This window comes from Lepus europaeus, chromosome 15 (assembly GCF_033115175.1).
Source record: "Lepus europaeus isolate LE1 chromosome 15, mLepTim1.pri, whole genome shotgun sequence".
Lineage (NCBI taxonomy): Eukaryota > Metazoa > Chordata > Mammalia > Lagomorpha > Leporidae > Lepus > Lepus europaeus.
This window is the reverse complement of record NC_084841.1, coordinates 61,239,855-61,260,921: the sequence shown is the minus strand read 5'-3', so window position 1 is coordinate 61,260,921 and position 21,067 is coordinate 61,239,855. Positions and strand designations below refer to the sequence as shown.

General features: G+C 38.5%; 1 protein-coding gene across 2 annotated transcripts in view; it reads left to right on the top strand.

Annotated features, from left to right (window-relative positions):
• Positions 1-21,067, top strand: part of BTNL9 (butyrophilin like 9) — a 57,744-nt gene that overhangs the window by 32,669 nt on the left and 4,008 nt on the right. The window contains exons 5-9 of one of the 2 annotated variants that reach the window (XM_062211908.1): positions 1,644-1,772; positions 1,978-2,010; positions 2,288-2,308; positions 4,661-4,681; positions 4,908-4,934. In XM_062211908.1, the coding sequence (XP_062067892.1) occupies positions 1,644-1,772; positions 1,978-2,010; positions 2,288-2,308; positions 4,661-4,681; positions 4,908-4,934 (231 nt within the window). The remainder of the gene's footprint in view (positions 1-1,643; positions 1,773-1,977; positions 2,011-2,287; positions 2,309-4,660; positions 4,682-4,907; positions 4,935-21,067) is intronic. The other variant, XM_062211909.1, reaches the window with a different exon arrangement.

Here is a 21,067-nt window from a genome sequence, read left to right as displayed (position 1 = left end):
GTGTTCTCAATGTACTTGTCACTCTCTTCTTCAGGTGTCCCCACACTGCAAATATTTGTCCATTTACTCATATCCCATATATTTCATGGTCTTTCTTCATTATTTTTTATTGTTTTCTCTTTATTTTTAAATGAGTAATTTTATAAGTATTGTCCTTAATATGAGACATTTTCCTTCTATTTGATTTATCAGGTTTTTAATATTTTACTTTTTATTTACTTGAAGTTTTCAGCTCTGGAGATTCTCACAGTAGCTCTATACCCTGTGAAATGTCCTGGTTCCCTCTCTGAGATTCTCCAGAGGTGATACGGCTGCCTACATTCTGCTAAGACAGAGTGGAGTTTAGTAGTGTCTATGGTAGAGCAACTTGGATCTGGGTTTTGGGTTAGGAGTCAATATGGCTTCCTTTATTGGAGCAAAACAGTGACTCAGGCTCCATTTAGCTTTCTAGACTAGATTTAAAGTCAGTGAGGACTATGAGAGTCTTGTTTAGTTGGGGCTGGCAATCTACAGTGATGGGAGGGTGTCGGGTATGTGGAACTTTCAGCTTATCTCTTCCTTGCATGACAGAATCCCTTCTGAGTTGAATAAGCCAGGATAGGAGCAGAGGTGTACTTTGGTCCTCTCTATGCTGGTTCACCATATCTCTTGCTGTTTAGGGTTCATATCTGTTCTTTACTGGTTTCTTCTCATTCAATCTCTTGGAAATGTGGTCCTTAATTGGTTATTCTGTTTTATCTCTGTGCTGCAGGCAAATGCAGAGCCTCTCTCCTTAGCCATCTTGTATCTCTCTTACTCTTTGTTTCTGTGTACATTTTTCTTTCACCTTCCGGCCACTATTCTAGGTGCCTTGGCCACCTCCTACCTCAGGGTACATCTTCCCTAGTGAACCTGGGTGGCAGAAGGGAAGTTGTAGTTAGTATACATGTACTAGCCATCCCACCAAAGGTATGATGAGAACAGAGCTAAATAATCTGTTTGTCACCGAAGCAGAGACTTGTGGGATTCAACTGCATTGGAGGAGAGCAATAATCTCCCAGCCTTCAGACAATGAAGGCACCTTGGATTCCCATAGATTAAGCCACAGTTTTAGATGCCCACGTTCCATGTTGGAGTGCCTGGAATCCAGTCCTGCCTCTGCTTCTAATCCAGTTTCCTACATTTGAGAGATAGCAGATGATGGCTCAAGTACTTGGGCTCCTGCTACCTGTGTGGGAGACCAGGATGGAGTTCCTTGTTTCAGATTTAGTTAGTTAATTTAAAAGAGGGAGGGAGGGAGTGAGGAAGAGAGAGAGAGAGAAGAAAGCTGGAGGGGGTTAAGTCACGATGTCAGGAGCTCTAAGCTGGGAGGAGTGGGTAAGTGTCACTACTCCTCTCCTTTTCCACCTGCAGCTGACAAAACTTCATCCCTCTTCTGAACTACTTCAATGCTACAACCTTTCCACCTGATCCCACCTGGTGAGAGCTCTCCCCAGCAGCTATCACTTCCAGTCAGCTCACATATGGCTATGTAGGGTCCAGAACGTTTAGCAGGCTAATCTAAAGTCTCTTGAAAGATAGTCTGACGCATGGGTCTAGGATAGTCCTTTCGCAGTGTTCAGAAGTACCTGAATAAAGACCACTTCCTGTACGGTGTTTTCCAGATGAAATTCTACCCAGAACTTCCCCCTGGAAGGGAGCTTTCCTGGGAGTTCTGGCAGCACTGCCTCTGCTTCTGGCTGTGCTCCTGACACTGGCACTATACTTCTTTCAGAAGCAACGGAAATCCCAAGGTAAGAGGCAAACCAGGAGCACTCCCTTCACATTGGCTTTGCTCCTGAGGAAAGAAGTGGAAAAGACAGAAAGCAGCCCTCTGACAGGGAATTTCACCCCAGGGTGGGTTACCAAAGCACCATCCTTAGGGAGCCATGACTGGGTGGGACTTGTGGGGGTGGGGTGGTACATACTCAGTCTTCTCCTCTCCCTTTTTCCTTTCAGAAAAGTTCAAGAAGCAGGGAAAGAATGAACAAGGTAAATAGAAGAGGACCACTGGCAACTACGTCTCTGAACAACAGAAAAAATGGCTCTGGGTCAAAAGTCAAGGACCACGGGCCTGGGAGATTGCAGGAGCAGGCCGCAGAGGGTTGGCCCAGAATTTCATGTATTTTCTTCTCCTGTCTCACACACAGCCCAGCCTGCACTCCCAAATGTGCAGGGCTGGTGTTTGTGCACTTCATAGACATGAGGCCTTGGTATTCATCAGTCTGCCCTGTCTGACTTATGCTTTTTTTCTCCTTTTCCTTCCCAGGGAAACTAATGGCAGAGCTGGGTAAGTTCTGGAGGCTGTGACTACCATACAGGCCATGGGCCAGCAGAGTAAACTGAGCAGCAAAGAAGGGGTTGGTTCAGTGGTGTTAGGCTTTGTTTGGGAAGAGACAGATGATAACTGTCTAATTCAAAATCCATCTTTCTGCCATTTCTTCCTCTCCACTTCCACATAAGCTGAGAAGACTGCTTACAGTGTGTGGTTCACAGCAGGTCTACCCTTTTACCCTCTGGACAGACCATACCAGCCCCTTGCCTACAAACTATACAATTCAGTTGAAAACTTACCATCAAAGGATGAATTCCTCTAATTCATTTCCTAGAATATCTTTCTCATTTTAATGCAAATGCCTCTGAAAAGGAGGGGGCTCCTTTATCTCACATTGATGTCAGAGTACAGTGTTATCCTCCCTCAGGATCCCTGGGAAACTGCAGGACACATGTAGATACCAAATTCTGCTGAAGCTCATGTCAGATATGAAGCAGCACAGTCTTTGCATTGAGCCTACAAACATCATCTGTATATTTTAAATCATCTTGATGTTACAATACCTCATACAATGTAAATGCTATGTAAATAGTTATATTGTGTTGTTTAGGGAATAATGACAAGAAGAAAGTTTGTACATGTTCAGTACAGATGCAATTTTTTGTAATATTTTCAGTCTAGTGTTAATTGACTCCATTGATATAGAACTCATAGAAGTCTGATGATGCTTTATTTAGCAAGTTAATTTTTCTCCCTAGGAGAACTCGGCTATTTGAAACCATGGTTGTGGCAGGGTGTATGTACAGTAGAAGGGAAAGTAAACCTAAAGGAAGGAGAGATGGAGAAGACCACTATGGTGGGGTGAGGGTAAGGACTCCAGGAAAAGCTGTAAGGTTGAAGAAGTTTTTCTTGCAGTTTATTTTATGCTGCAGGGAAGCAGGGAAGAACCCTAATAACACTATAGTCCAAGTTGGTGTACAATGTTATCTTCTACAGAAGCTTTAATTTTCCCTTTAAATAAAGATTTATTTATTTATTTGAAAGACAGAGTTACGCACACACACACACACATACACACTCACATGCAGAGAGAGAGAGACAGAGACAGAGAGAATCTTCCATCTGATGACTCACTCCCCAAATGGCCACAGTGGCCAGAGCTGGGCCAATCCGAAGCCAGCAGCCAGAAGCTTCATCTGGGTCTGCTATGTGGTTGTAGGGGCCCAAGCACTTGGGCCCTCTTCATCCGTTTCCCCCCAGGCAGGGAAATTAACAAGGAGCTGGATTGGAAGTGCAGTAGCCAGGACTAGAACCAGAGCCTATATGGGATACCGGCACTGCAGGTAGTGGCTTTACCTGATACATCACAGTGCCAACCCCTTTTAACTTTATATGTTAACTATATAATATATATTAACTATATTAACTATATAATATAAATAAATATATATTTATATATAATACATTATATATAATTTATATATTATAATTTAATATATAATATATAAGTATATATGTTCAAATATATACAAATATATAGTAACTATATATTAACTATATACTTTGTATATAGTTACATATTGTATCATCTTATATATTATAATATATATTATATATTAATATATAGTTACTATATATTTATATTATATACACTTATTTTTTTGAAAGGCAGAGCAACAGAGAGAGATATTTCTCAGTCACTAGTTCACTCCCCAAATGGCTTAAAAACCAGGGCTACTCCTGGCTGAAGCCAGGAGCCAGGAACTCCATCCTGATCTCCCACATGGATGACAGGGGTCCACTGCCTTTCCAGTGCATTAACAGGTAGCTTGTTTGGAAGCAGTGCAGCCAGGACTTGAACTGGCAAAGAGTATTACTTTCAAAAGGTGATGAAAGTGGAGACATCAAAGGAGTGCATTGCTAGTGGCAAAATATTGTGGTCTTTGACATCTGGCTAGAGGAAATAATTGAGGGTGATGTCCTTCTAGTCCTTTAAGTAATGTATTCACTAAATTATCCTGAGGCTCTCATAGGCTATATTCAGTACAGGAACTTATTCTGGAGCTTCTCCTTAGGAAAATCTTTAGTTCAAAGTGAATGAGCAACAGGTCTCTTCAAATCAGATGTGAGATCAAGACCTATTTTCCCTTCCCATCATAGCACAGATTTCTGCCTTTGAGTGATAAGGAGGATGAGGCATCAGAACCTTGCTGATGAGCCTCCTTTTTCAGGGCAGTGCAGAGGTAAAGATGAGGTTGGAGTTAGCTGTGGTTTAAGACTGAAGAAGCTCTTAGTGACCCAAGTGCCATGGGGAGGTGGTTCCATTCATGCAAAAGCTGATGTTTTCTCCATGTGTTCTGCTTGCAGAGAAGCTTCAAAAGGAACTGGGTAAGTGACCCTTGTAAGAACTACTTCTTGTTTACCTTTCTGTATCTGCTTATCCATGTATCCTCTTCTCCTAACCAAATATGAAGCCCAGGCTTGACACCTACTGGCTGTGTGGTGTGCAGAGGAGAGGAAAAACAGGCACTGGCATGTGCAAAATTCAATACATGAACAGGAAAGCTGTGGTGTCCTTGTGTTTTAATTTCCTGTTTTCCCTTTTCTGCCTCAGATTGGAGAAGGACTGAAGGCCAAGCTGGTGAGTGAAACACGTTTCCCCAATGAACAATGGGATTATATTCTGATACCCATCATAAATTGAAAACATGGTAGATAAAAAATGCATTTAATACAGTTAACCCACCAAATATCAGACTTAGCAACTCAATGTACTGTAGAATGGTAGTTATTTCCCTTCATGATCATCTGGCTGACTGGGAGCTGCAGTCAGCTGTTGCTCCACCATCTGGAGAGAGGATTGTTCTATCTCTAGCTGGCCCAGAAAATTATAAAAAATCAAAATCTGCAGTATAGTTTCTACTAAAGGCATATTGCACCCCAGTAAAATAAACAAACCATAAGTCAAGCCATATATCTATATATCTCAGCATCTCAGTCACTTGCTCTGATTAACCAATCACTCTTCATTTGTATTTCATTCCGCAGCTTCACATGGCATACATTAACCTATGTCATTGGTTATACTCAAGTTTTGCTTTTGTATTTATTTTTATAGCATCTAGATGCCTGAGTATACTGGAAACCATTGGTTCCAATCCTTGTTACACATCACAATCACCTCGATTCCTGGTGCCATCCTCAAAGACTGACTCGAGTCTGGAGTGGATGTGTTACCATATACATAAACATTTCTGCCCATACCTGTGTCAATGTCTTCCACAAACAATGTTACCTTTGCCTTTCTTTACAAAATCAGAACTTCTGTTTTTTCATATGCATTTCAGTCATGTACATGACACTCAGCCTTGCTTTTTATACACCTCAATATTTTAATATTTACCTCACGTGTGCATGTAGTCTATTTCTCCTTTTTGCTGCAGAGAACTCCATTTTAGCCAGCCACCATCTGGAAGTAGGCTATCGCAGACAAAGATGAATGAATAGCCTCACAAACATGGCACTTTATTGCTCCACTTGGAAATTTCTCTGTAATGTATATCAGAAATGAATTGCTGTCCATGAGGGCTGTGCCTAGTGAGAGAGAAGGATCACCTGAAGACAGAGCCATCATCCTGCCATCAACAGGGCATGGCAGTTCCGTGCACCTGCACCCATGTCAGCCAGCTTTCTTAGTTTGTCTGTCAAGGGGCATAAGCGAGTGCTTATTGTTTTCTAGTTTCAGTCCCCTGGATATTAAGAAATTTGAGTATCTGTATATTCTAGTTGGCTTTTGAGGTTTCCTCTACTGAAAATTGCCTCTTACTATCCATTGTCCATTTTTTGTGGGGTTGCTTTTGTTTTCTTATTCATTCACAGGGGTTGTGTGTGTCTGTGTGTATGCTATATTAAACATTACAAATTGCTTCTCTGTCACCTTTTATATTTGTCTATGGTTCCTCTTATTAAATAACAATAATTTCGATAAAAATCTAAGTTGTCCAATGCTTATATTATGGATTATGTTTTTGAGATTTTATTTAAAATCCTTATCACCTATATGTGATAAAGATACTGTGTTATATTTTATGCTATTAGCTTTATTTTTGTTTTACTTTTAATTAAAAGTAATTGTACATATTTATTGGCTATAGCACAGTTTCAAAGCACATATATAATATGTACTGAACAAATCACTAAAATCCATATAATACTACTCATTGAGGACAAAAGTTCTGCATGGGGAGTTAGTGCCCAGTGACTCCTGTTGTTAATTTAATAATTAACACTCTTATGTATGATGTCAGTGACCACCTGAGCTCTTGACATGACCTGCTAAGGCTATGAAAGCCTTCTGAATCCACGAACTCTGCCAGTATTTGGACAAGGCCATATGCAATGTGGAAGTTCTCTCCTCCTTTTAGAGAAAAGTACATTCTTCTTTGACGGCCACTTCTTTCTGCTGGGGTCTCACTCACTCACAGGGATCTTTCATGTAGAACATTTTTTGTCACAGTGTCTTGGTTTCCCATGCCTGAAATGCACTCATGGCTTTTCAGACAAACCAGGAAGACTTATGGGCTGATTCTGAGGTCAGAGTGCTACTTAAAGCAATTGTCATTCTATGAGTCTTCTATGTGGACTGTTTCCCATGTTGGAACATTCTCTCCTTTTTAATTCTATCTATTGGTATTACCAGGCACTTCATCCTATTTATATGACCACTTTAAAATGCAATACTATCTATATGTTGTTCACTTTAACACTTAATATGATCACTTATCAATTAAGATGCCATATTAACCAACAAATTTAATGGGATTTGGAGTCCCATGACAAGTTTTTAAACTTTATTCTTAGAAGTAAGTCTGCAGAAATGTATGCAGAACTATACAGCTTTTCTGATACAAACTTCCTCCTCCCTCTCTTATTACCACTCTTAATTTTTATTGAATATATTATCAGATGACTTTTACACATATGATTAAGTCTATGTTAAAATTTCAGCAAATAGTATGAAGAAAAAAAATGAGAGAAACAAAAAAAAAATGAAACTGTTTCTCAACAGTCAAGACAAATGCACCTCAAGTCTTCCCTACTTGAATGTCAATTTCATTTCTACAGGTTTGTTTTTATTTTGGATGCTCTATTAATTCTCATAGATCAGGGAGAATATATATTTTTCCCTTTGGGACTGCTTTACTTCATTAAGAATATTTTCCAAATTCATCCATTTTATTGCAAATGACTGGATTTCATTTTTTCCCACTGTGTAGTATTCCATAGTGCACATATCCCATAATTTCTTTATCCAGTCTTAGGGTGATGGGCATTTAGGTGATTCCATGTCTCAGCTATTATGAATTGAACTGCAATAAATATGGAGGTGCAGATAAATCTTTTGTTTACTGATTTTATTTCCCTTGGGTAAATACCCAGAATTGGGATGGTTGGGTCATACAGTAGGTTTATATCCAGAATTTTCAGGTATCTCTGTTGAGTCTTCCATAGTGGATTTACCAGTTTACATTCCCACCAATAGAGGATTAGGGTACCTATTTCCCCACATCCTCACCAGCATTTGTTTGTTGATTTTTGTATGAAAGCCATTCTAACTGGGGTGAGGTGAAACCTTATTGTGATTTTGATTCACATTTCCATGACAGCTAGTGATCCTTAACATTTTTTCATGTGTCTGTTGGCTATTTGGATTTCCTCTTTTGAAAAATGTCCATTTAAGTCCTTAACTCTTAATTGGGGTGTTTGTTTTGTTGTTCAGATTTTCTTGATTTCTTGGCATATTCTGGTTATTAATCCTTTATGAAATGCATAGTTTTCAAATAATTTCTCCCAATCCTTCATTGCCTCTACACTTTCCTGAGTGTTTCTGTTTCCATACAGAAACTTCTCAATTTGACTTAATTCCATTTATTAATTTTGGCTTTCATTGCTTGTGCCTCTGGGGTCTTTTCCAAGAAGTCTTTGCCTATGCTAATGTCTTACAGGGTTTCCCCAATGTTCTCTAATAATTTGATAGTGTCATGTTGAGAATTACATCTTTAATCCATGTTGAGTGGATTTTTGTGTAAGGTGTAAGGTAGGGGTCTTACTTCACACTTCTGCATGTGGAAAGCCAGTTTTCCCAGCACCATTTGTTGAAGATACTGTCTTTGCTCCAGGGATAGGTATTAGCTCCTTGATCAAATATAAGTTGGTTTTAAATGTTTGGATTGATTTCTGGTGTTTCTATTCTATTCTGTTGTCTATCCCATTATTTTTGTAGCAGTACCAGGTTGTTTTGATTATAATTGCCTTGTATTATGTCTAGAAATCTTGTATTGTGATGCCTCCAGCTTCTTTTTTGTTGTACAAGATTGCTTTAGCTATTCAAGATCTCCTGTGCCTCCATATGAATTCCAGTATCATTTTTTTTAATCTGAGTAGAATGTTTTTTGTATTTTGGTTGATATCACATTGAATCTGTAAATTGCTTTAGGAAGAATGAACATTTTTGATGATAATGATTTTTAAAAACCAAGAACATGGAAGATTTTTCCATTATCTTTTCTTTTCCTGTTTCTTTTTCTAATGTTTGTAATTTTCATCATAGACATCTTTCGCATCCTTGGCTAAATTTATGCTGAGGTATGTGATTTTTGGTATCTATTGTGAATGGGTTTTATTTTAGAAGCTCAATCTTAGCCTTGGCATTGTCTGTGTATACAAAGGCTGTTGATTTTTGTGTTGACTCTATATCCTGATACTTTACCAAACTCTTTTATGAGTTCCAATAGTCCCTTAGTGGAGTCTTTTTGATTCCCTCTATGTAGAATTATATCATCTGCAAATAGGGATAGTTTGATTTCCTCCTTCCCAATTTGCATAACTTTAATTAACTTTCTTTGCGTAATGACTCTGGCTAAAACATCTAGGACTGTATTGAATAGCAGTGGTGAATGTGCATCCCTATCTGGTACCAGATATCAGTGGGAATGCTTCCAACTTTTCTCCATTCAATATGTTGCTGGCTATGGGCTTGTCATAAATTACCTTGATTGTGTTGAGGAATGTTCCTTCTATACCCAATTTGCTTAGAGTTTTCATCATGAAAGGGTATAGTATTTTATCAAATGCTTTCTCTGCATCTATTTAGATAATCATATGTTTTTTGTTCCACTGATTGTTAATGTGATGTACCATATTGAGTGATCTGTGAATGTTGAACCATCCCTACATACCAGGGATAAATCCCACATTTTCTGGATGGATGATCTTTCTGATATGTTGTATTTGATCAGCTAGAATTTTTTTGAGAAATTGGTCTATAATTCTCTTTCTCTGTTGCATCTTTTCCACGTTTAGGAATTAAAGTGATGCTTACTTCATAGAAAAAAATTTAGAGGGTTCCCCCTCTTTTTTTGAATAACTTGAGAAGAATTGGAATTAGTTCTTCTTTGTTGGGAGGGCCTTTATTATTGATTCAATTTCCATCTTAGTTATGGGGCTGGTTAGGTTTTGTGTGTCTTCATGTCTCAATTTAGGTAGGTTGTATGTGTCCAGGAATCTATCCATTTCTGATGGATTTCCTTGTTTGCTGGCCTGCAACTCTTTGTAGTAATTTCTGATGATTCTTTTTAGTTCTGTGGTGTCACTTGTTACACTTACTTTTTCACCTCTAATTTTATTTATTTGAGTCTTCTATTTTTGGTTAGTTGGGCCAATGGGGTGTTAATTTTGTTTATTTTTTCAAAAAAAACTCTTCATTTTGCTGATCTTTTGTAATTTTATTCAATTTTGTTGATTTGTTCTCTAATTTTAATTTTTCTTTCTCCTACTAGTTTTGGGTTTGGTTTGCTGTGGTTTTTGTATATCCTTGAGATGCATTAATATATTCTTTATTTGGTGCCATTCCAATTTCTTGATGTAGGTGCCAATTGCTAAAAACTTTCCTTTTAACACTGCTTTGCTGTATCCCACAAATTTTGGTATGTCATCTTCATTTGTTTCCAGAAATTTTTTGAATTCTTTCTTGATTTCTTCTGTGACACACTGTTACTTCAGAAGCATTTTGCTCAGTCTCTAGGGATATTCTACATATTCTCTAGGAATTCCTGAGTTGCTGATTTCTAGCTTCACCCCATTGTAGTCCAAGAATATTCATGGTATAATTTCAATTTTTTTGAAATTGCTGAGACTTGGTTTATGGCCTAGTTTGTGGTCAATTCTAGAGAAAGCTCCATGCACTTCTGATAAGAATGTGTTTTCTTCAACTGTAAGATGAAAAGTTCTGTAGACATCTGTTAGGTCTATTTGGTGTTTCATGTCAATTAAATCTGCTGTTTCCTTGTTGATTTTTTGTCTGGTTTATCTGTCCATTGCTGAAAGTGGATTATTAAATCCCCCAGTACTATTTTACTAGAGTTTATGTCTCCCTTTAAATCCCTTAACATTTCTTCTAAGTAGCCAGGTGCCCTGTAATTAGGTAGCTATACATTTATAATAGTTACATCTTCCTGTTGAATTGATTCTTAATCATTATATAGTGCCCTTCTTTGTCTCTTTTAACAGTTTTTGTGTTATAGTCTTTTGTCTGATATTAGGACAGCTACACCAGCTCTTTTTTGGTTTATGTTAGCATGGAATATCTTTTTCTACCCTTTCACTTTTAGTCTGCATGCATCTTTGTTAGCTAGTGAGAAGTATTTCTTGTAGGCAGCAAATAGATGGGTTTTGTTTTTTAATCCATTCAGCCAGTCTGTATCTTTTAACTGGAGAATTGAGTTCATTTACATTCAAGATGACTATTTAAAGTAATGACTTTGTCCTGCCATTTTTCCAAAAATGCTCTTCATTTTCCTTTGGATTTACTTTGTACTTTTACTAGGATATTTTCTTCCTTTACCTTTCTTTGTAGTGATTACCATGTTTCCTGTGTGCAGCGCATCCTTAAGCATGTTTTGTAGGGCTGGATGGGTGGTGACAAATCCAATTTCTGTTTTTTATGGAAGGTCTTTATTTCCCCTTCATTCATAAGTGAGAGCTTTGCAGGGTACAATATTCTGGGTTCACAGTTTTTTTTCTTATAAGACTTGGCATATATCTCACCATTCTCTCCTAGCCTGTATGGTTTCTGATGGTAAGTCTGCTATGAGTCTAATTGGAGATATTTTGAAAGTAATCTACCACTTCTTTCATGCACATTTTAGAATCTATTCTTTATGTTTTACTGTGGTGCATTTGATTACAGTGTACAGGTGTTCTATGTTTTCCTGTACTTGATGTCCCTTTCTTTCTCCAAAATAGGGAAGTTTTTTGTTATTATTTTACTAAAAACTCCTTCTAATCCTTTCTCTTTTTCCACATCTTCAGGTATTCCTAGAACACATATTTTGGGTCATCTAATAGTATTCTGTAGATTCCCAACAGTGTTTTTCAGTTTTCTAATTTCTTCTTGTTGTTTTTAGTTTGACTGTATAATTTCTTGTGCTTTGTCTTCTTTTTTTTGACAGAGATAGACAGCGAGAGAGAGAGAGAGAGAGAGAGAGAGACAGAGATAAAGGTCTTCCTTCCATTGGTTCACCCCACAAATGACCGGCTGGCACTGCGCTGATCTGAAGCCAGGAGCCAGGTGCTTCTTCCTGGTCTCCCACGCGGGTGTAGGCACCCAAGCGCTTGGGCCATCCTCCACTGCCCTCCTGGGCCACAGCAGAGAGCTGGATTGGAAGTGGAGCAACCAGGACTAGAACCCAGTGCCCATATGGGATGCCAGCGCTGCAGGCAGAGGATTAGCCAAGTGAGCCATGGCGCCAGCCCCTTGTGCTTTGTCTTCTAAATCCAATGTTCTTTCTTCTGTTTCACCGATTCTGTTGTTAAGACTTTACACTGCATTTTTTAATGGTTCTATTGAATTCTTCATTTCATTTTGATTTCTCTTTATGATCTCAATTTCATAGAGGGAATTGTCTTTCAGCCTTTATGCATTTTAGTAGTTCATGCATTTGCTTCTGATTACTTCTATGTAATCTTATGATCAATTTTTTGAATTCCATTTCTTGTGTTTCTTCCATCTCATTATCTTCACAATCTAGTATTGAAGTGTTGTGTTCTTTATGGTTGTCATGTTGTCTTCCTTATTCTGCTTCTTGAATTGGTACATTTGTTGTTTGGCATTTGTGAAAGTACTCGTTGGTTTCTTCTTTGTGTTTTGTTTTTTGTTTACTTATTTATTTATTTATTTGCTGTGGTGGCTCTTATCTTTTTACTTTTACTTTGTAGATAAGTGGAGTGTCTGCTTTGTAGTGGGTGTAGCCAGGGAGCTCTGTTCAGTTATCCAGGGTGAAGGGCGTGTCAAAGGTGACACACCCAGGTTTGGCAAGGTAAATCTTTTTTTTTAATCAGAAGGGAAGTTTATTCTGCTCAGCTTAGCTCCTCTCCTCAAAGGAGACCAGTGCCTGATTGCTAGTCCCAGTGAGTATATCTATCTTCTCTGTCCCAAGAACCACAAAAAGGGTCTGTATAGTCCTCAATGTAAGTCCAGATTCCCCAGAAATATCCTTCACCAGGCAACCAGGAAGCCCTGAGCATGTGAAGTCTCCCACAGTGACTGCCCAGAATCCCAACCACACGGTGAGTCCTCCCACACAGCCTCAGTTTTTTTCACAGTCTCACACAGAAGCCTCTCCAACATTCATGAGCTCCCAACCCCCTGTTAGTTCTCCCTACTGGAGTCAGGAATCTCCACTCACCTGGTTGCTGGGCATGGACACAAGCTGCCACAGCTGTTACATATTTCCAAAATGGTGCTCACTCTATTGGCTTGTTACAGGATATCATTGTAAAGTGATTGGGGAGAGAAAAATTTGTCCCTCCTTTTTTTTTTTAATTTTTTCCTCTAGTTTGGCAGGTACACTACCCCTCTTGGGGATCTTCCTACAGCTTTATCATCAGCAGGTTTGGCTGCTGCTGTCTGGTGTCACCTCACTTTCTAACGCTGGTGCATAGGCTCTCAGTTACTGGAGTCCTGTGTTGTGGACAACTATGCCCTCTCCGTAGATCCACTATGTCCCTCTAATTTGCATAGAGTTTCATCTGCCGTTTTCTCCTTAACTGTTCCCTGAGACCACATTCTCTCCACTTTTTATAAACTATCTTCTGGACTAAATCAGTAAGCACCCTCCATACTCTATCATCTTGGAACTTTGCAGGATTTTATTCTTTATATGACTGAATAATATTGCATTTTACATACATATATATGTATTTAATATTTTTCTGTATGTATTACATGTATAGACTCCATGTTTATTCCATATCTTGTCTATTATTAATAGTTTTTACAATGAAAAGGCTGTAAAATATATCTCTTTAATATAACTATATCACACCTTTTTTATTAAACTTTTATTTAATGAATATAAATTTCCAAAGTACAGCTTATGGGTTACAATGGCTTCCCACCTCCCATAACTTCCCTCCCACCCGCAACACTCCCCTTTCCCGCTCTCTCTCGCCTTCCAATCACATCAAGATTAATTTTCAATTCTCTTTACATACAGAAGATCAGTTTAGTATATATTAGGTAAAGATTTCAACAGTAGCCCATATAGCAATACAAAGTGAAAAAAATACTGTTGGAGTACTAGTTATAGCATTAAATAACAGTGTACAGCACATTAAAGACAGAGATCCTACATAATTTTTTTTTAAAATTAATAAATTTTCTATGCCATTTCCAATTTAACACCAGGTTTTTTTTTCATTTCCAATTATCTTTATATACAGAAGATTGATTCAGTATATAATTAGTAAAGATCTCATCAGTTTGTACCCACGCAGAAACACAAAGTGTAAAAATACTGTTTCAGTACTAGTTATAGCATCACTGCACATTAGACAACACATTAAGGACAGATCCCACATAGGATGTAAGTACACAGTGACTCCTGTTGCTGACTTAACAATTTGACACTCCTGTTCATGGCGTCAGTAATCTCCCTAGGCTCTAGTCATGAGATGCCAGGGCTATGGAAGCCTTTAGAGTTCACTGATTTAGATCTTATGCCGCTAAGGTCATAGTCAAAGTGGAAGTTCTCTCCTCCCTTCAGAGAACGGTACCTCCTTCTTTGATGGCCTCGTTCTTTCCATTGGGATCTCACTCACAGAGATCTTTCATTTATTTCTTCTTCTTTTTTTTTCTTTTCCATGGTATCTTGGCTTTCCATGCCTACAATATCTCATAGGCTCTTCAGCCAGATCCGAATGCCTTAAGGGCTGATTCTGAGGCCAGAGTGTTGTTTAGGACATCTGCCATTCTATGAGTCTGCTGTGTATCCCACTTCCCATGTTGGATCCTTCTCTCCCTTTTTGAATCTATCAGTTAGTATTAGCAGACACTTGTCTTGTTTGTGTGATCCCTTTGTCTCTTAGACCTATCAGAGCCATCAATTGTGAACTGAAATTGATCACTTGGACTAGTGAGATGGCATTGGTACATGCCACCTTGATGGGATTGTATTGGAATCCCCTGGCACATTTCTAACTCCACCATTTGGGGCAAGTCCGATTGAGCATGTCCCCAATTGTACATCTCCTCCCTCTCCTTTTCCACTGATCAGGGAAAACAAATGAAATTTGTGTCTTTGGGACTGGCTTAATTCACTCAGCATGATGTTTTCCAGATTCCTCCATCTTGTTGTAAATGACTGGGTTTCATTGTTTTTGACTGCAGTATAGTATTCTATGGAGTACATATCCCATAATTTCTTTATCCAGTCTACTGTTGATGGGTATTTGGGCTGGTTCCAGGTCTTAGCTATTGTGAATTGAGCTGCAATAAACATTAATGTGCAGATGGCTTTTTTATTAGCCAAATTAATTTCCTTTGGGTAAATTCCAAGGAGTGGGATGGCTGGGTTGGATGGTAGAGTTATGTTCAGGTTTCTGAGGAATCTCCAGACTGACTTCCATAGTGGCTTAACCAGTTTGCATTCCCACCAACAGTGGGTTAGAGTCCCTTTTTCCCCACATCCTCTCCAGCATCTATTGTTGGTAGATTTCTGAATGTGAGCCATCTAACCGGGGAGACATGAAACCTCATTGTGGTTTTGATTTGCATTTCCCTGATTGCTAGTGATCTTGAACATTTTTTCATGTGTCTGTTGGCCATTTGGATTTCCTCTTTTGAAAAATGTCTCTTGAGGTCCTTGGCCTATCTCTTTTTTTTTCTTTTTTTTTAAAATTTTATTTAATTAATATAAATTTCCAGTGTACAGATTATAGATTACAATGGCATCCCCCTCCCATAACTTCCCTCCCACCAGCAACCCTCCCCTCTCCCGCTCCCTTTCCCCTTCCATTTGCATCAAGATTCGTTTTCAATTCTCTTTATATACAGAAGATCAATTTAGTATAAAGATTTCAACAGTATGCACCCACATAGAAACACAAAGTGAAACATACTGTTGGAGTACTAGTTATAGCATTAAATCAAAATGTACAGCACATTAAGGACAGAGATCCCACATGAGGAGCAACTGCACAGTGGCTCCTGTTGTTGACCCAACAAATTGACATTCTAGTTTATGGTGTCAGTAACCACCCTAGGCTGCCGTCATGAGTTGCCAAGGCTATGGAAGCCTTCCACGTCTGCCGACTCTGATCATATTTAGACAAGGTCATAAAAGACAGAGTGAGGATAGTAACCAATGATCCTAAGAGTTGCATTTACCAGGTTTGAACAATTATACAGCATTAAGTGGGGAAGAGGACCATTAGTACACACAGGTTGGGAGTAGAGCCATTGGTGGTAGAGGTTATGATTACAAAGGAATGAGGCCTAAGTACGCTAGACAGGGTCTAGAACAAAGGACAGAGTCATTATTAGAGGAGCTAAGAAAGGTGCTGTCTAAGCTACAATTAAGTTTTCTGACTGAGAGGCAAATAGAACCTCACAGAAGGGGCTTGATAATAATCTGGTGGGCTTTAGGCCTTGTAAGTGAAGAGGCCCAGACCTATCTATCTCTTCACATGGGGTATATCCTAAGGGAGGTGTGAACCTCCTAGGGGAAGGCACTCTGTTGACTTTCATTACTTGGCTGGCCTGGGAGGAAAGCTGGCCAGGTGAAGGCAGGGGGCATCTCTAACAAGAAATTTACAGTTCTGCCTGCAATGTTGCTGACCCTACTTGACCATCCCCTCAGCTGCAGTGGTCACTTTGGAAGTTGGGCTGAGTGAAGGGCTTTTCAGCTTAGAGCCAATAAGATCTGTGGCTCTGACCTGGGCATCCTTCGACTCCAGGGCAGGTCCATTTCCAGTGATCCAACTCTTGGCAGAGCTGCCAGGGCTCTTCACAAGCTGACTTCTGCTGAAGCCCAGGCTTACCACATTGAAAGCCACTGCAGTGGACTGGCCTGTTGGGTCTGCTTGAGGGCAGATCACTGTACAGATCAGCCGTTAATAGACCTGCCACCCATTGATTCTGATGCCTAGCTTTCTTTTCCTCCTGGTTTGTGTTAAAGCAGACCAGAGGATGCAAGTCAGGGGAGTGCCCATGTCCTATCTCTAATCTTCGGTGGCCTGAACTACAAGTCTATAGTCACAGGCATGTTCTGTAGTAGTTTTTCTAAGGTAGACAATGCCCATGAGGAAAATTATATTCTCACTTTAAAACTTTCTTTCCCTTTGGTCTGAAAGGGAGGTTTTTTCTACTTACTGTATACTTCGCTGATGGCGAAGTGAATCTAGCTATGAGATTATTATTTAAGTTCTTATTTTGGCTATGCTATGACAGAAAAATGTTAGCCATCTCTTTTATAAGGTCTAAAGAATAAATTGTGCATCCTACAGATTCCTTCATAATAGAATTAGTTTCCTACCTTGAAGAGAATAGAGAAATGAAAGAACAAGTTGGGCTTAGAATAGAGAAATGAGGGAGCAAGTCCTAGATCGCTTGCTGACAATAGCAATATCACATGAATACTTAGCAAACCATTTCAACCATTAGATAACAACTTAAGAAAACATTTACCAGAAGGTCCAATGCCTTCTATCAATTTTAAGAATCATGTATTTGAAAACACCTCTTAAATATCTAACATGGTATAGTTTGTTTAACCAGTAAACTTAAGCACAACCATCTAAAATGTTTTTAGTTTCTTTCTACCAACACGTTTAAAACAGATTCAGGTCACTCAAATTAAAATGTATCTTTGATTGATTTTAGCAGCTTAAATTTATGGACAATCTTATCTATAAGGCATTTAAAATAAAACTCTTAATAAAATTTCCCCATGTGGACATACAATATGTACACACATATAACATAGCATAATAGACCAATATAGCAATTTTAATAATAGCTTTTAAAATCTTTAACTCTTTTTGTAGATTGCCAATTGATTTGAATTGCTTTTTGTTTTTAGTAACCTCAGTTAACCATACTTTCTCTCAGTTGGTACTGTTAATACATTATTGGCTTCATCTGTTTACAGAGCCATCCCAAAGTACTGAATACAATAGAAGTGGCTGGAAAAAGCCCATAGGAACCTATAGGAGGACAGCTAAACACAGAACCAACAATGCTTTAGTTTTATGAGCAGCAAATCATATATAACTGTGGATGACAAAAGACTTTAAGTCGCCATGTTTAAAATTATAAACTCATCAGCCAACAAGAGGCACTTGCTTACTTCACAGTATTTTTGAAAGCACCTGTAGGATTTTACAAGTATTGAACCCTTTAGGCCTCTGGGGCTTTCTCATTAAGATAACTATCATGTCTAGTAACACAAGATCATTAGACTTTTTAATTCTCAAACATTTGTATTAATAGCATTTTCCATTATAGAAACTTAAGGTTTGGTACCACATCACATCTTGACAGTACTTCTAATATAATCCAAATAGCCTGATTAGTTGGTGTCTCTATAAGATGAGAGACATAGGTCCTTCGATTTTTTCAGTTAGGCCCAAACTGGAAAAACCAAAGTCCAGGATTTACTGGAAATTTTAGAGACCAGATTGTTTGAAACTTTGATTTTTTGAATGCCTGTCAAGAATGCCAAGAAGGCTTGGCCTATCTCTTAAGTGGATTGTTTGTTTTGTTGTTGTAGATATTCTTGATTTTTTGTAGATTCTGGTTATCAACCCTTTACCTGTTGTATAGTTTGCAAATATTTTTTCCCAATCTGTCGGTTGCCTCTTCACTTTCCTGACTGTTTCTTTTGAAGTACAGAAACTTCTCAATTTGATGCAATCCCAAATGTTAATTTTGGCTTTGACTGCCTGTGCTCCTGGGGTCTTTTCCAAGAAGTCTTTGCCTGTCCCTATACCTTGCAGGGTTTCTCCAGTGCTCTCTAATAATTTGATGGTTTCGGGTCATAGATTTAAGTCTTTAATCCATGTTGAGTGAATTTTTGTGTAAGGTGAAAGGTAGGGGTCTTGCTTCAATCTTCTGCACGTGGAAATCCAGTTTTCCCAGCACCATTTATTGAACAGACTGTCCTTATTCCAGGGATTAGTTTTGGATCTTTGATCAAATATAAGTTGGCTGTAGATGTTTGGATTGATTTCTGGTGTTTCTATTCTGTTCCATTGTTCTATCCATCTGTTTGTGTACTAGTACCATGCTGTTTTGATAACAACTGCCCTGTAGTATGTCCTGAAATCAGGTATTGTGATGCCTCCGTCTTTGTTTTTGTTGTACAAGATTGCTTTGGCTATTCGAGGTCTCCTGTGTCTCCATATGAATTTCATCATTATTTCCAGATCTGAGAAGAATGTCTTTGGTATCTTGATTGGTATTGCATTGAATGTATAAATTGCTTTTGGGAGAATAGACATTTTGATGATATTGATTCTTCCAATCCATGAGCATGGAAGATTTCTCCATTTTTTGGAATCCTCTTCTCTTTCTTTCTGTAAGATTTTGTAGTTTTCATCGTAGAGATCTTTAACATCCTTGGTTAAGTTTATGCCAAGGTATTTGATTGTTTTTGTAGCTATTGTGAATGGGATTGATCTTAGAAGTTCTTCCTCAGCCGTGGCATTGCCTGTGTATACAAAGGCTGTTGATTTTTGTGCATTGATTTTATCTCCTGCTACTTTGCCAAACTCTTCGATGAGTTCCAGTAGTCTCTTAGTAGAGTTCTTTGGGTCCCCTAAATAAAGAATCATATCATCTGCAAAGAGGGATACTTAGTTTGAGTTCTTCCTTCCCAATTTGTATTCCTTTAATTTCTTTTTCTTGCCTAATAGCTCTGGCCAAAACTTCGAGAACTATATTGAATAGCAGTGGTGAGAGTGGGCATCCCTGTCTGGTACCAGATCTCAGTGGAAATGCTTCCAACTTTTCCCATTCAATAGGATGTTGGCCGTGGGTTTTTCATATATTGCTTTGATTGTATTGAGGAATGTTCCTTCCATACCCAGTTTGCTTAGAGTTTTCATCATGAAAGGGTGTTGTATTTTATCAAATGCTTTATCTGCATCTATTGAGAGAATCATATGGGTTTTCTTCTGCAGTCTGTTAATGTGGTGTATCACGTTGATTGTTTTGTGAATGTTGAACCATCCCTGCATACCAAGGATAAATCCCAATTGGTCTGGGTGGATGTCTTTCTGATGTGTTGTTGCCTTTTATTGGCCAGAATTTTATTGAGTATTTTTGCATCTAAGTTCATCAGGGATATTGGTCTGTAATTCTCTTTCAATGATGCATCTTTTTCCGGCTTAGGAATTAAGGTGATGCTGGCTTCATAGAAAGAATTTGGGAGGATTCCCTCTTTTTCGATTGTTTTGAATAGTTTGAGAAGAATTGGAGTTAGTTCTTCTCTAAATGTCTGGTAGAACTCAGCAGTGAATCCATATGGTCCTGGGCTTTTCTTTGTTGGGAGGGTCTTTATTACTGTTTCAATTTCTGTGTCAGTTATGGGTCTGTTTAGGTTTTTTATGTCTTCCTGGATCAATTTAGGTAGGTTGTATGTGTCCAAGAATCTGTCCATTTCTGATAGATTTCCCTGTTTGCTGGCATACGAGTCCTTGTAGTAATTTCTGATGATTTTTTTTATTTCTGTGGTGTCTGTTGTCACGTTTCCTTTTTCATCTTTACTTGTATTGATTTGGATCTTTCTCTTCTTTTTTTAGTTAGTTGGACCAATGGGGTGTCAATTTTGTTTACTTTTTCAAAACACCAGCTCCTTGTTTGGCTGATTTTTTGTAATGTTTTTTTGGATTCAATCCTGTAGATTTCTTCTCTGATTTTAATTATTTCTCTTCTCCTACTATCTTTGGGTCTGGTTTGCTGCTGATTTTCTAGATTCTTGAGATGACTTGGAAGCTCATCTATTTGGTGCCTTTCCAATTTCTTGATGTAGGCACCTATTGTTATAAACTTTCCTCTTAACACTGCTTTTGCTGTATCCTATATGTTTTGGTATGATGTGCCGTTATCCTCATTTACTTCCAGAAAATTTTTGATTTCTCTTTTAATTTCTTCTATGACCCATTGTTCATTCAGGAGCGTGTTGTTCAGTCTCCCTGTGTTTGCACGTGCTCTAGGGATTCCCGAGTTGCTAATTTCCAACTTCATTCCTTTATGGTCTGAGAAGCTGCATAGTATGATTCCAATTCTTTTGAATTTGCTGAGACTCACTTTTTTCTTTCTCTATATCTCTGTCATAGATACTGGGTCTGGGGCCTTGGGAGGGAGAAGGAAATGTTCTTTCCTTTGGGGTTTCTTATTGGAGCAAAGGAGCCACTGGGACCCTCCTCCCATTA